The sequence below is a fragment of the Gymnoscopelus braueri genome (genome assembly GCF_963280865.1).
Source record: "Gymnoscopelus braueri genome assembly, chromosome: 16".
Lineage (NCBI taxonomy): Eukaryota > Metazoa > Chordata > Actinopteri > Myctophiformes > Myctophidae > Gymnoscopelus > Gymnoscopelus braueri.
In genome coordinates this window covers 31,572,731-31,588,562 of record NC_137616.1, presented here as the reverse complement: position 1 = coordinate 31,588,562, position 15,832 = coordinate 31,572,731, and the positions used below count along the sequence as shown (strand labels likewise).

The 15,832-nt window shown below is 39.5% G+C and overlaps 1 protein-coding gene across 1 annotated transcript in view; it reads right to left on the bottom strand.

Annotated features, from left to right (window-relative positions):
* Positions 1-4,995: 4,995 nt before the first annotated feature.
* enah (ENAH actin regulator) overlaps positions 4,996-15,832 on the bottom strand; it is a 152,805-nt gene continuing 141,968 nt past the window's right edge. The window contains 7 exon segments of the mRNA XM_080452976.1: positions 4,996-8,522; positions 9,164-9,221; positions 10,586-10,670; positions 13,520-13,586; positions 13,946-14,003; positions 14,842-14,890; positions 15,481-15,602. Of these exon segments, the coding sequence (XP_080309102.1) occupies positions 8,485-8,522; positions 9,164-9,221; positions 10,586-10,670; positions 13,520-13,586; positions 13,946-14,003; positions 14,842-14,890; positions 15,481-15,602 (477 nt within the window). The 3' untranslated portion in view covers positions 4,996-8,484.

The following is a 15,832-nucleotide window of genomic DNA, read 5'->3' as shown; positions in this document are numbered from 1 at the left end:
CAAGGGAGGAGTCGCACTTACTTTGTTTATGGTGTCACTGTGTCAACCATGGATGTATGTATGGTGTCAACTTGCCATCAGTGTCACAGTCAGAGACTGACCTTAACATAGGTTATATGCGAGTGATTGACAGTGGTGGAAGAAGTACTCAAATGTTTGACTTAAGTAAAAGTATCAATACCACCATCTAGAAATACTCTGTTACAAGTAAAATTCCAGGAGCCAGTTGCACCACCTCACACTAAGTTCAAACTTAGCCTTGTTATAGGTCAAATGGCTTTTAAAAAGCCATTTAAGCAAACTTAGCCTAGTTATAGCTTAAATGGCTTTTAAAAAGCCATTTAAGCTATAACTAGGCTAAGTTTGAACTGTGAGGTGTGCAACTGGCTCCAGAATTCTAAATTTACTTGAGTAAAAGTACTAAAGTATTTGCATCAAAATATACTTAAAGTACCAAAAGTACCCATTATGCAGAATGTCCCATTTCACAAATTTTCAAATGTATAATTTTTTTTTGTTGAAAATAGCAGATCTACAAGCTCACAATGCGTCGCATCATATTGTGACCTTGTAGATCGGCTATTTTCAAATGGCCATAATGTATATAGGGCTGAAGTGATTAATTTATGTTTTGTAATAATGATCAAAATCTACAAAGTAACTAACTAAAGTTTTCAAATGATTGTAGTGGAGTAAAAGTACAATATTTGCCTCTGAGATGTAGTGGAGAAGAAGTAAAAGTATTGGAAATTGGAAATACTCAAGTAAAGTGCAAATACCTGTAAAGTACAGTACTTGAGTAAATGTACTTAGTTACTTTCCACCACTGGTGATTGAGTATGCAGTGAAACTCATAGATACTAGGCCTAGTAAGGCTATTAATCTTACAATTCCTATGCGAAATACTGTAAACTTGACAGTAAAATTCATACACAAACTTAAATGGTATAGACAATTATTTTGTTTTTGTATTTCATTTTAATTTCCCTGTCAAGCTAAGCTAAATATAACTGTTGAAAGGAAATTATGCCTAATTTACAAAGATAATGTTCTTTCCTGTATTATAAAGTACTGAGACATATTATTTCATGAAGGACAGGGTAAAAAAAATAAAAAATAACAAAAAATAAAAACAACTAAGAATCCTGAGCAGCTGCTCAAAATGTTACTTTCACATATACGGTACATAGTCAAGTGTTTTCATGTATGTATGCCATATGCTTCTTTGGACGTTTGCCACTGCTGCTAAAGATATACAGTGTAATGCCTTCTTCTCTTGCACACATTTGACACTGCTGCTAAAAGATATTGTACCCGTCTAAAGAGGTCTATCATACTGTTGTCTGTGTATCATTAATTTAATGTTTATCTTGTTATATTGTATTATTGTGTTAGCACAGTCTCTGTGGAACATGTCACTGCTTGCATGAATAGGACAAATAAAACCTTATGGATTCTTCTTGACTCTTGATTATACATTAATGTGCTAAGGTAAGCACATTACTACTTTATTGAAACAGTATCTGTCTTGTTGAGCAGACATTGGAAGGCCCTGCACCGAAAGCACTGTATTGTAGTACTTTTTTTCGGACCTCAAATTATAGCTGACAGTCTACTCTTAAAACCCCATCATCAGCGTCACTTCACATCTAGAATAAAGAATAAACATGACAGTCACTGTCCAAAATACTCACTGGGAGCTCACTGTGGATGTCACAGTTTGTCTACTTTACCATGAAACAACTGGGTCAGCTGGCTGCACACACAAGCTGATCTAGCCAAATGAAATGTCTTACCTTTTACCAGTGATGGAAGTAGTACTCAAATTGTTTTACTTAGGTAGAAGTATCAATACCCTATTGTAGAAATAGTCTGTTACAAGTCCAGTATTCAAAATTGACTTGAGTAAAAGTGCAAAAGTATTGGCATCAAAATATATGTACTTAAAGTACCAAAAGTTTACAAATGTATAAAATGTATAAAAATCCTTTGAAAATAGCAGACCTACAAGCGCGCAACAAGCGACACGTTGCAGGCTTGTAGATCTGCTATTTTCAAATTGCCAACATTTATATGTAGGTCGATCTGAAGTGATTTTGTAATAATAATCAAAATCTACAAAGTAACTAGCAACTAAAGTTTTCAAATAATTAAGAGTAAAAAGTACAATATTTGCCTTTGAGATGTAGTGGAGTAGAAGTTTAATTATTGGAAATTGGAAATACTCAGGTAAAGTAAAAATACCTAAAAAGTGTACAAAGTACAGTATTAGTAAATGTACTTAGTTACTTTCCAACACTGTATTTTGCTGATGTTAACTTTAATTAGGGCTTTCCTTCAGAGTTGCCTGTTATTCGTGGCTAGCAGACAGTCTTAAGTGATGGAGTTACACATACTGAAGTTATTAACAAAAAACAAAAACTAGATCAAATTGAAGCACGGGAGAACCATTTGCGTCAATCTCACCACACAATTGATTTACTACCTCAGTTTGTCATCTGGGTTTCATTCAGTAGGCTATTGCACAATATAACAGCTCTCTAGAAAATTCCATAATGTGTGAATGCCAGAATGAATACTGTATTCATAAATCATATTCCTCAGAAGAAATGCTCCAAGTTAGCTCGTGGAGAAAGTGTTGCATGCCATACTTGGTGACATCTGAGTGTTTCATACAGAGTCGAGTGCTGTACAGTATCAAATCTTTCACACCCGCTTTCAAGTTCTTACTGTAAGCATAACGAAAGGGCGGGAAATTGATTTTAAAAATTCAAATTCTCCAATCCAATTACAGTAGAAGTGTTTTCTCAAAGCCTCACGTACATTTCAGTCTGACTTCCTGCATTAAGCCACCTGCTCTGTAAACATTTGGTGAAGCAAAAACCTCAAATGAACTACAGATGCACAGCAAAGCCTCTATGCCCTGCCAACAGGAAGCGTCATTTGTTTTCTGTATGTTGTAAAGCAAAGCACTGTGCACAGCATATGCACACACACACACACACACACACACACACACACACACACACACACACACACACACACACGTAACCCCTCTCTGCTTACTCTCCTCCTCTTGTTTCTACGTTCTCCTTTGCACCACTGCCCACAGCTGTTATACAAACAAACTCAATGAGTGACAAGATGTTTCTCCACACAGTAAGGTCATTACAACATCAGGCATCCAAGTTGCTTAGAAAGTGCTCTTAGGAACATTGCATCATTCAGCTCACTAGCAAGTGTGTAAGTAGTAGGGAGTTGGACTGTAGATACAGGATGCACATCAGTCTTTAACAAGAAGGGAAAAAAAGTCTCCTCCCATTTCAGTTAGAACCGCCTCTTCCTGTTCTCCTTAGCTGAACTTCAGTGAAGTTTAAATAGAACATAAACATGAGACGCTGGGGAGCAGCCACACACACATTCACAGTTAATGAGCTGTGATCCTCAAGCTGACCGGCTGCAACGACAGACGTAATGCTGGGCACCCTGGGGACGAGGCAAGTAGAGGCTTAAAGACAAACTACAGTAAGACAGAATCCATACAGTACATGCGCCTTGCTTTCAGACAGTTCAGTATTTGTGAACATAAACAACTTCTCTTATTGCCAGACCGCACCAATGCAACTAGTTGCAACAAAACAGTTTTAAGGCCAGCCCACACCAATGCAACTCCTTGCAACTGCCATTGGGGATACTGGTTGCAAATAGTTGCATGTTGCAAGGAGTTGAAAAAAGAAACCACAGAACCAAGGTTCTAATCAGAAATACCATGTGCCAAAACCTGGGGAGGATCCACAGACTGTGGATTGAAAGCCAACTTTGACAGCATGGTTGAGTTTTTACTATTTAATGAGCTTTGTTTCATTGATGCATTCAAAGGACCACAATGTTTTGTGCTTTTGACAGATGAGTGCATACGTTTGTGTCTATGAATATTTTTGTCAATAAAACAAATCAATGAATCAATAAGGGCTTTTACCAGTCCGTCTGACCCTTTCCAGCATACACCATGATCGTTTCCAGTTATCTAGACACCCTCACTACTAGAACACTGTTTATCAAGCATGGAAGTTTGATGAATAAAGATAATGCCTGGTTTGTGCATTCTTTCCCAAAGCAGAAAAAGAAAAACTGGTTTACTTTGAACATGTTCAAATTGTTCAAAAAAGAAAAGAAAGATCATTTCTGATAATGTATTGCAATTTTTATTTAATTTGCTCAAACAAAACAATATGTTAGCATGTAAGAAAAGTCTAATTAACATGAGAACAGTATGGTACAATTCAAATGATAAAAGGAGTAAGAACTCTGGAAACCCACAGATGAAAATCACAGGGCTATTCAGATGAATTCATCCCTGAAATCTTCACATAAATCCACAGGTTTGTTCAGTTTACTTCCAAATATTGTTATATTTCTGGGTTGTACTGACAAAGATAAGAGTTTCTATCAGCAATAGGACAGCCATCTAAGCGGATTCCACTGCAGAGGACAACATATTCATTTCCAGATTTCCAAATGCGTCAAGAATCCTAAAACACCGAACAAACAGTCTCTGTAACAAATAAATGGCATGAGGGGGGAAAACCCAAAACAAAAACACTGTGTCCAGGCTCAATTGGACTTTCACACAAGGCTAGGTCCCATAAATATAATCATGGTGTGAAGATCACCTTTCTTTGGGAGCTAAATCCTGCGACTGTAAGGGCTGATTGTACAGTACATCAAGCTGTACAGTAAATAAACCAATACAAACTCATCATTGTACACTACAGACACTAGAACGTCTGTTGAAACAAAATATTTACTTGACACCACGATGATATTGTTAGGGAACCATGCCGCGTCAATTAATGCCTGATTTATATACAGTCATATGACAAAGTATAAATCAGGCTTAACTCTCCCTTTAAATTAATTTTACTGTCTGGGCCGATGACATGAAGATAAAATAAACAAAACAACCATGTGTGAAAATGATCATGACAGTCAATAGATATTATTACTAGTCATCTTTAATTCTCATTTACATGTTTTAACTGTAACTTCAGAACAAGGCACAAACCATGTAGATTCACAACGGAAGAAACCACACTGATGTACTCCTCTTGCCAAAATAGAGACAGACAGCATTCTTACTTAGTTCTCTTGACAAAATGATCAAAAATAAAATAAAAAGAAAGGCGACTTAGTTGAGAGTGATTATATTTAGCCGGAGGATACTGCCGAGCTGATTCCTTTGGTGCGATAGCCACACTATTGGCCTCAGAGGCTATATGCAACTATTATTAGAGGGTCTTAAGATTGCTGTATGGGTTTTGTTTGTCTTAAAGTGCAATCAATGCTGTGTAAACAGGTATCACTACAGAGCGGCGCTCATGCCTTTCAGTTTGAGGCATGAGAATATGAACTGACTTTTTAAACAGAATTGAGTGAACTGGGCCTGAACATGGTAGACTGGTCCAACTCACATACTTCTGTTCAAACTTGAACCGTCCGAGAGGGATGTTATATACATACAGCATTCTTCAATAAAATGTATTGTATATTAACGTGACCCAAACCTGAGCAAGATCATGAGAAATTCAGCTGGTTGGGTGCTTTTAAGTTTGGACATGAATGGAAACTTCAACAAATCATAACTGGAGAGTGCTGTGAGTAGAATGTCAAGGAAAACGTGACTTCTGATCTTCCGTAATCAAGCCATGACAGATACAGTAAGGTTTTTTATCTAAGATAAAGATCATCCCTGACATTGCTTACTATCCCAATGGTAACTAATGCTAATGAGTCTACAAAAAAAAGCCACAAACTGACAAAGCTCTTGCTAGGCTACCCGGTGAATTCTATCCTTACTCACTTTCTTCTAGAACCCTCTCATGGCCTATTTTGTTTCATGTCTGTGTGCTTAAATACCTGAATCAGGGGTGCTAAATCATTTTTTGGCATTCAGTCAATGGATGAAAAGTAATATGGGCCAAAATGCACTGATGCACATGATTATAGTAAGTACAATTATCTCCTCAGCAGACTGTCAACTGGATGCTTGTTAGAATGAATTGTAACAAACAAGCTATCATAAAACGTAACACCTTGGATATCAAGTCACAATGCTTCATCATAGAACAAATAGAAAACATATTACCTCACCCTGGAACCCTTTACAGAGTTACAAAATGTTTTAGGGGAGGGCCTGGAGGCTCTTGTCCAAGGACAGTGGCCTTCACATACAAAGTTATTGGACTCCATCGAGGAGCCGTCTCTCCCAAAAGGTCTCTACTGGACATTACCAGGTTATTAATCATACATCGACCATATGTGTTATGTTTCAGACGTCGTCATGACATTTGACATTGGTGCAATGGTTACAGTTTCTGTAATATCGGTCTCTCACCTTCCAACGTATCCTCTCAAGTTGATTGTACTTCAAGCTTTGAATGAAGAATAAAACAAAAAACAAAACACAGCAAGAAACCAAATGTGGACATGAAAGCACTTTTCTTTTCTATAAAGTGATAGTCCCCAAACTTGTGAAATTATTATACTCCAGGATTAGGTCATGTTAAGGAGTTGATGGCGTCAGGAAAAGAAGGCATAGAATAAAAGATGAAACAAAGCACATCATTAATAAGCACTGGTGAAAGAGAAATGGCACAGTCACTTCCACATGAACCCCCATCCCTCACTTGGGTTATCCCTTGTGTCCCTTTCAACAGCTTTACAAATTAAATGCAATAAAATAAAAAAAATGAACTAAAGAAAACAAATTCAAATACATTTCATCTGCAATGTGGATAAAGATACAGTATCTTGAATTACATAGAAAACAAAACAAAATAGCAGAGTACCGTGGATTGGAAATGGCGTAAACAATGTAGTTATATCTTGTAGCGTGGTTGTGAGAAAAAAAGGAAAGGGACCGTTTGGTGTTCAGCTTTTTTGTTTCATGGAAAATCTACGGCGAAGCTGAGAAGGTGAAAATGTAGCTCTTCATACAGTAAGAAGGGCCCTCATAAGGCTAAAAAATAATAAAGACAATGATAACTTTGGATGGGCCGGGGGATGGATGCTCAAAATAAATGCTACACTTATTGCTTGTAATAAACCTTGTGACAGTTTACAGTTAGTTAAATTTCGTGGCAGCCTTTGCAATCCTCACCATACAGAAACCAACATGCAAGAAACATACCAAGATATGACTGACATGACTGATAAGGGGTAGAAAAACATTGTTTCAAATCAAAGCAATTAACAGTAATAAAAGTCAAAAAGCCTACATATCTGGCCGTGGTCAAATAGCATGACAGCGGTTTGCAATTGAGCACTTTTTTTGTGAACAGAGGAGGTTAGGTAGAGAGCTACAAAATGACTGCCTTCTTCATGGCAGGTATCCTTGTCTACATTTCATCAGCCTGCCTCACACCATTATAAAATTAGAAAGGAGAGGTCGATAGAACTCTATCGATTGCTCATTTCCAAAGGGGAAAGAGGAAAAAAATGATTTCAAAGACGGAGAGACAAGGGAGCATCATGTTTTAAAGAATGGATTATTGAGCTACTTGATATGGCCACAGTTCTACACTGAAACAGACATGAATGATTGATAGATACCTTTTTCTAAATAGCGTTTCTTTTTTCTCTCTCTCTCTCTCTCTCTCTCTCTTTTTTACATATTCAGGTTAAAATAGTTTTTTTTAGGAAGACTCTTTACAGTGTCCTGCAGTGGTGGACTTAACCAGCAGAGGCTGTCAAGCCTCCATATACCCATACACTCACATGCAAGCACGCGCACACACACCTGCAAACACACCTGCTCGCACGCACACACTCACACATACACACAGACGCGCACACACACAGGCTACCCCTATGGCATTATGGGGGGGGGGGGGGAAATAGTTAATTTCCTGTCTCCAAAATGCCACTCTCACCTAATAAAACAACCCTTCTGGTAGGAAATCACAAGTGCGTGCTCAGAGTTCGGATTCCTCGCACAAAGTTTCTCAGTTCTCTTGCGTGTCAAGGATTAATACAGTATCGTCATAAGAGTTCAATATTGTTATTTGTTTATGTTTGTTTGTATGCTTGTTATTATAGCTCAAAGAGAAAGAAACCACCTTTGCATAAAAGACACTCGCTTCTCTTTCAGACCGTGCAATGTCCTCCAGGAACGCGATGCCCTCGGTGTAGGGGTGCAGCAGAAACTGGAAAACGTCACAAAATGGATTTCGTGAGTCACAGCTCTCCGAGCTACAAGCCTCCCAATTCTCTCCCTCTCCCATTCCACCAATGCTGCTCCGCTCCAAATGACGTCCTCTCTCAGTATTAATATTGATCGTTGTCATCATCATCATCATCATCATCATCACCACCCCCTGTTTGTTTGTTTAGTTTTTCGGCTTTGTATTGTCAAGTGTAAAGTTGACTCCCGGTTGGGCTGTATGGATGTAGATGTTGGTTGTAGGGGAAGTTGGATCCATCCGTCTATGCTGTGCTGGACTTGCCCAGCTCCTCTCTGATTGCTGAGGAGAGCAGAGGAAGAGACACACATCACAGTTACTATGTGCACTGCACTCTAAAAGACATGGAGGCAATGCATATCATTTTGTACAATTAAATGGGGTGTAAGTGATATGTTTTTGTTAAATAATTTTTTTTGTTAAAAAGATTAAAGCTCTACATTATGATTGTAATTGTGCAATTGAGTTTGTTCAGTGACAGGGTTAGGGCCAGCCTCTCCAGCTCTATAGTAAACAGAAAATAGATTTTCTGATCGGGATACCAATTTCATCCAATCAGGAGAGAACTCCACAGATAAATGAGCTTCGGATCATTTATCAGCTTCAATGCATAGTGTTCCAGTTCCAAACCGGGGACCTTCTGTTTCCCAGGCAGCTTTTCTAGCCCTTAAGCTACGGCCGCCTTCCTGTGTTTCAGTGTTTGGTGAGTATATTATTATTTTCAGTTTACAGAACAATTTCTGAAAGGGATTTTACTACCGTTTCTGGGAGAGGTTGATATAACCATCAAAGGGATTTCCTGTCCGTGACATCAGGAAGAGTGACTACTATGACTCAATTGCATGTGTGTGCGTGTGCGTGTGCGTGTGTGTGTGTGTGTGTGTGTGTGTGTGTGTGTGTGTGTAATGCAGGTCAGGAATTACCATCAATGAGCTCTTCTTTTAGCTTTGAGAGTTCCTTCCTCATTTCATCCAAAATGTCCTGAAAGACAAGACATTATTCATATAATTTTTATTTCACCTGGACTGCTATAATAGGGTAACTCAGACTAGACGAACCAGAACAGCTCTATTTTCCACCATAAAATGGACTGTCATTGGGACTTGCTGCTTACGTAACAGGGTTTTCTTAGCTTCAGTCTGTTGAACCTTCATTGAATTAGCTAATCCCTGTGCTAAAGTTAAGCCTGCCTATGACCTTCCTGACACCTTTAAGAGTGAGGGTCAGCGAGAGACAGACAAACAGATGATGGACTGTGTATAGCAGTGTTTCCCAAACAGGGTCACAACCCATTTTGGGCCACGGACCCATTTTTACAGGTTGCGATTAAATATATTTTCTCCCAATTGTTTTGTTTGTTTTTTGTTTTTTGAACAGTGAAAATCGCAGCTAACAATGCATGATGCAATGCAGTGTGAATTTGTAGACACATTTTGAAATAGGGCTAAAGTGATTTATTCATCATGTTTTCATTTGGGTCTCGGGGAGGTACAAAATGTCTCCTCTGGGTCTCGGGCTGAACCTCTGGTTGTATAGCAGCAGCCAGGGTGCCACCACCCTTCTCCCACTACAGTACTAAACTGTTGCATTGTCAGATAGGAGGGCTCTGAGAGTCTCTCTACTTATCTAGCCGACTCATTCATGCGCCTCGGAGGGAGGAGCTGCTTCAGAGCAGGACATAGTCATTGGGCACACCCTCGCTCTGGTAACTTGAAATTAATGTAATATCCTTGAGCAGTACGCATGCTCAGGCTTTGAGTGCCTTGATGATGACATATAAAAGCAAAGCATTTCAAAAGGGTTTCTGATTGTGCCAGTTCCTAGGATTTGTGTGGTGATCAAGTGTTGCGGCTCTCTCAATGGAGAGAGGTAATAGCAACTATGTCCGAACTACGATAAAGATGCCGGCACATCTAGTGTCCAAATTTAAATAAAAAATAGCTTCAAATAACTTCATTGACATTGGCAACCAGTCCTACCAGACACCAGGGTCGACAATTTTCACTGAGAAGTAGTATGACGACCTCCAACCACAGTGCTAGTTATATTGTACTAACATACTATACCATACAGATTGGTTAAAATAACGTTTTATTCATTAACCACTTAAGCCCTATTCTATATTTAGTTGTACAACGGTGTTGCACACCAAAAAATAGCACATCTACAAGCCCTCTAAATGTCGTATTGTGAGCTTGTAAATGTGTTTTTGAAAAGTAATGCCATGTCCAGGGTAGTCCCAGATTTAAATAAAAGTGGTTCTAGGGACGAGACAGTTGCTGGATATGGCAGTCCCTGTGACAGAAACACAAGTTGTTTGACAGAGAGACGTCGGGTAAGCTCACCTGTTTCAATCTGTCGTAGTCGACTGCTTCTGTTGGCACACCGTTGGCACTTAGGGATCCGGTGGGTGTGGGAGTGGATTTAGGTCTGAAGGAGAGACACACAAAACAGATGAACTCCATAACTATAGGAATAATGAGCAATTATAGTGGTTATTTATCTTGACTTTATTTGTTACATGAAGGCATTTTTCATTAGCAAGGTCAAATCATACCATAACACCCCTGGTTTCATACAGTACTACAGTAGCAATGCAATGCATTGAAAATGTTGGCACATTTGGACAAAGTGCGCAAAAATGTGTTAATGCAGCTACCATGGTTACATCACGTGGTTATAACATGCGTCAGCTTCCTTATTTTGTCAGCACATCATTAAATTAAAAAGCCATATCATCAGCATTCTCTGGCGTAGATGATCAACCTAACATTCAATCTTGAGTGGTCAAAAAGACCAGCAATACACTGTTGCCATGTTGTGGATGCAAAGTGTTGAATTCAAATGATCGATTCAGGATCTATTCTGAAGTTGAACTAATGCAACAGAAAGGGTGTGCACACAACAAGACTGCCAAGTTTGCAGTTCATAAAACAGATTCTGGCCAGCGCATGCACACAAAACTGTGGGAATCAAATATGCACACTTACAGTCATGCATGCAACCACATGCATACACAAGCACGCGCAGAGTTGGCAGCTATGAGCTGATGTACTGTTGGTTGCCAACATGCAAATCAACAGCATAAAGAGCAGGTCTCAAATCTGCTGACAATTCTTCCAGTGCACTAAACAACCTATTTTTCTCTCCTTTATCTAAACAGCAGAACACATGACGTGACATCCAACATTACAACGAATATCCATCCGATATGAAAATGAAGTCCCCAAACAAGTGACACTATCTGGACACAAGTTCATGGCATTCAGTCATCGTCCCTGGTTTGAAAAAGACTACAAAGTTAAGGCCATTGCAGCACAGTGAGTTCATGTGGCGTGTAGTCTTGATTGTGACTTGACCAGATATTAAAGCCTCTTTTAATGAGAGGAAATCAAATGCGGCCATCTGTTCCTCCTTCTTTCCTTTCTCTCACTAGCGCGCGCACACACACACACACATACAGTAGGGACCTTATCTGTGAGGGCCTGATGGGTCTGTATTGGCACTGAAATGATAATACCGAGCCAGGACTTTACTGGGCGGGGCCTTCAATTGCACTGTGTGTGTGTGTGTGTGTGTGTGTGTGTGTGTGTGTGTGTGTGTGTGTGTGTGTGTGTGTGTGTGTGTGTGTGTGTGTGTGTGTGTGTGTGTGTGTGGGGCTGGGTCAGCCTATGTGACGCAAATGTAAGGAATTCCCTGTTTTCAAACACTAGACTTGACTAGAATTGCCTTGGGAGGGGCTGTAGAGAAGGAAAATGTTTTTGTTATGAGGCAAATAAAATCCTGTTAAAATGGAGCATACATTTTTAGGCAAGTAAAGGGACAGCCTCGGGCAGCCATTCTGCGCCTGAGGACCAGCTCCAGCTCTAAGGTACCAGGAGTATATCCCTAACATGCATGTCTTTTTGGTGTGGGAGGAAACTGGTGCATGAACACGGGGGGAACATGCAAACTCCACACAGACTCAAATGACTTTGTCAATCGGGAAAAGAACACACACAAGGACAAGACAGAGTCATTGCATACTTTTCATTCAAAAATCCCCAAAACTCAACACTTCTAGCACTGCAAACTCAGATACAAAAAGGAGCTGTTTTTTTGTTTTTGTTTGTTTGTTTTTTATAAGTAGGGTATTTATCAAAAATGTTCGGGCCCTTCTCACTACCTGTTGCAGGAATCTGCCCCAATGGGATTTCTCCATGGAGACTCTCGTCTGTGTAAGCAGCAGAGATATTGGTTTCACTTTGGACACTTTGATAAAAAAAATAATAATAATAATCGAACTTTGCATTTCTGCCTTAAACAAAAGGCCGTGGCGGTGTGACGAATCCCAACCAGGCCTAGATCATCATAACTTTCCTTCTGTGGGGTTCTGGAGCGCATGACATTTTTGGGAATTATCTACATGAACCCTAGCGTCCCTATGCTGGGGGCGAACGTTGGAAAATAGCACTAAATACATAATAGCAGATCTACAAGCTCACAACGCGTCACTTTGCTACACGTTGTGAGCTTGTAGACATGCTGTTTTCAGCAAAGATATTTGGTGTAGACCGGTCAACTAAGGATAAAGGATACCTTAAGATCTGGACTTTTAGTCCAATATGTTGATTTGCCAGGACTGTGTCATATTATAAAGAAGAATTTGACTTTTGTGACCATTCTTTACATTACAATTCAGCCCCCAAAAAAATCAGCATTATTATTTTTTGAAATAGACAACCCATGTTGAGATAAGCACCAGGTGAAGAAAAAAAAATATATATATATTTCCGGACAACTTGCTGATTATGAATAAAAGGGGTCAGCCCTTGTGAGAAGCAGACATGTAGCTAAGCTTTAATCATGTTAGCCAGCACTGAACGGCCCCTAAAGTAGCAGTGCAACATGCTAAAGCTAGCCAGTGGCAATGCTTCAGCACACTGTGGTGGTTCCTTTACAACAGCAATTTAGCTAGGCAATGAACATAATATCGTTGCTGTCGGGTGGAAACCTCCAAAACTTAACAAAACTTTTCAGGATTCCAAATTTGTTTTAGCATAAGATCGGCTATTTTTGTTACTTTTGTGTGACACTGTTATATGACAAAAGTTTTTTTCAGAAAAACAACATACAAAGTTGAAAGATGGAGATAAGAAGTTTCTGCCCGACGGCAACGATATGAGATTGGATTTCAAATAATATGTATAATGTGATAATTTGAGCTGATAAAGGAAAGCCTATTGTGTTCAAGGGTCATTATTTTGATTGGTCAGAGGAGAAGTAGAGAGCGACGGTACCTTCCGATAACAGGGGATTTGCTGCCATTCATCGTGTTTTGCCTTTCCCATGGCTTTCTGGGCATGTCTGGGGGAAAAGAAAATACAAAATAATACACATGTATCATAAAAATCTAAATTCTTCTTCAAGTGTTGCTCAGCTGCTCAATGTGCCAGCATAATGATAAAAAGAAAACAACAGCAACAGGGGTCATACACTTATTGTAACATACATATGTTACAATAAGTATCCATCTTGCAAACGGATACAAACATAATGTGAAATGTGATTTAAGCTATGCTAACTTGGATTGTTGTCCATCGATATTGGATTCATGTTCTTGCTGCTTTTTCTTCAAGTGGTAAAAATGACATTGGTGAATGATGTGCTGATGTTATCCTTCCCTCGCTGTGTTAATTTCAGACTGCTACTAAAGACTCACTCACCTGGTGTGCTACAGGCTGACACTGGTTTAGGCTGAGTTATGTTTACATCGCCGTCCTCCTATTGGACAGAAACAGATACATATGTGGTTCATAGATCAGAGTTCAGAGTCACATTGAGTTGGGTTGAACCACAAATCGGACACAGACGGATTACTGAAAAGAGTGGCTTTATGGAAGCAAAATTGCAGCGGTGCAAGAAGTACTTTGTTTTACATTAAGTGAAAGTAGTAATACCACAAAGAGTACTACAATCTTAAACGATTTGCCAAACGTTGTGATGCGATGCGTCGTGAGCTTAGATCAGCTATTTTCAAGTAGACAAAGTATAAAATAGGGCTTAAGTGGTTACAAAGTAACTAAAGCTGCCAAATAATTGTACTGGAGAAAAAAAGTATAATATTTGCCTTTGTGTTGTAGTGTAGTAGAAGTGTAAAGTATTGAAAAATTAAAATACTCAAGTAAAGTAAAAGAATATCAAAATTGTACAGCGTTTGAGTAAATGTACAACATTTCCACCACTGCAAAATCGATGCCTGGGAGCAAACATCAGGCATTCTATAGGAGTCGATCTTTATTCTGGGCTTATGTCTGACATGAGTAGTATTTGAATCACCAATCTTTAGTTCTTTTAACGCAGTCAGCGCAGGATACTCAGGGAACAGGTTTACAAAATAAATACATGTTTAACACTTATGGTTCTAGGTAGGACTACAACGCTTAATACTGGACATACTGTACGATATGCAAACCAAACCAGGGAAATCAGAAATAAAGACTATTGCGCACACACAGCTGGAATGTTGAGTGATTGACGAGTGAGGGGATAGTGAAGGAACTCCACAACTAGATAAAAAGCAGATGTAGATATGAGAGCCCCGTTTACTCTTTATACTCACTGATCTCTGTTCGGGTTCAGGCGACGAGCCCTTGTCAGCAATTCTTCTCCTGCAAAACCACATAATGCAAAACTGTGTAAGGGAACAAGTATTAAACAACTTAACGGTAATAAACAGATTAAGTTGGTACACACAAGCTAACGTAATGTGACAGAATGAGATTGGTTTAATTTTCACATGGTGTCACCAAATAAAAATAAAAAACAGTAAATATTTAGTCAAGCTGAGGGGAATGATGTGTACTTGTTTTGACAGAACCAGCCATGTCAAATTGTGTTAGTTGAGACCTGTCACTTCCATCATTGTCGCTGTCAGGCTAGAAACCTTGTATCTCCATATTTCGTGTGTCACAGGAGTGACAATAGCAAGCGAGCTTGTAAATCTGCTATTTTCACTCTTTTAAATCATTTTCAAAATAATAATAAAAAAAGGAACGGTTTTGGACAAGGTTTCCACCCGACATCTACGTCATACTTTCTGAATAGGATTCATTTGTAATACATGAAAAAGCACATGGGGAGCAGTGAACGCTGTGATCAAATATCTGGAACCAGGTTGACATAATACGCCTGTCTACTCTGCACATCTCTGGATGAAGACACACCATGAGAAGAAGTTTAATACATGGTGTAGTTGTACCTTCTGGCCAGTAGGGCACTCATCTCCTCCATCAAACCCCCTCCTCCGGGTAGAGGGCCGTTGCCCCCGGGTTTGGCCCCTCCTGTCATGGCTGCTGCCAGAGCTGCTGCAGCATCATCACTCTGGATACACACACACACACACACACACACACACACACACACACACACACACACACACACACACACACACACACACACACACACACACACACACACACACACACACACACACACACACACACACACACACACACACACACACACACACACACACACACACACACACACACACACACACACACACACACACACACACACACACAGTTCCCCAGTCATATTTGATGTTTAAG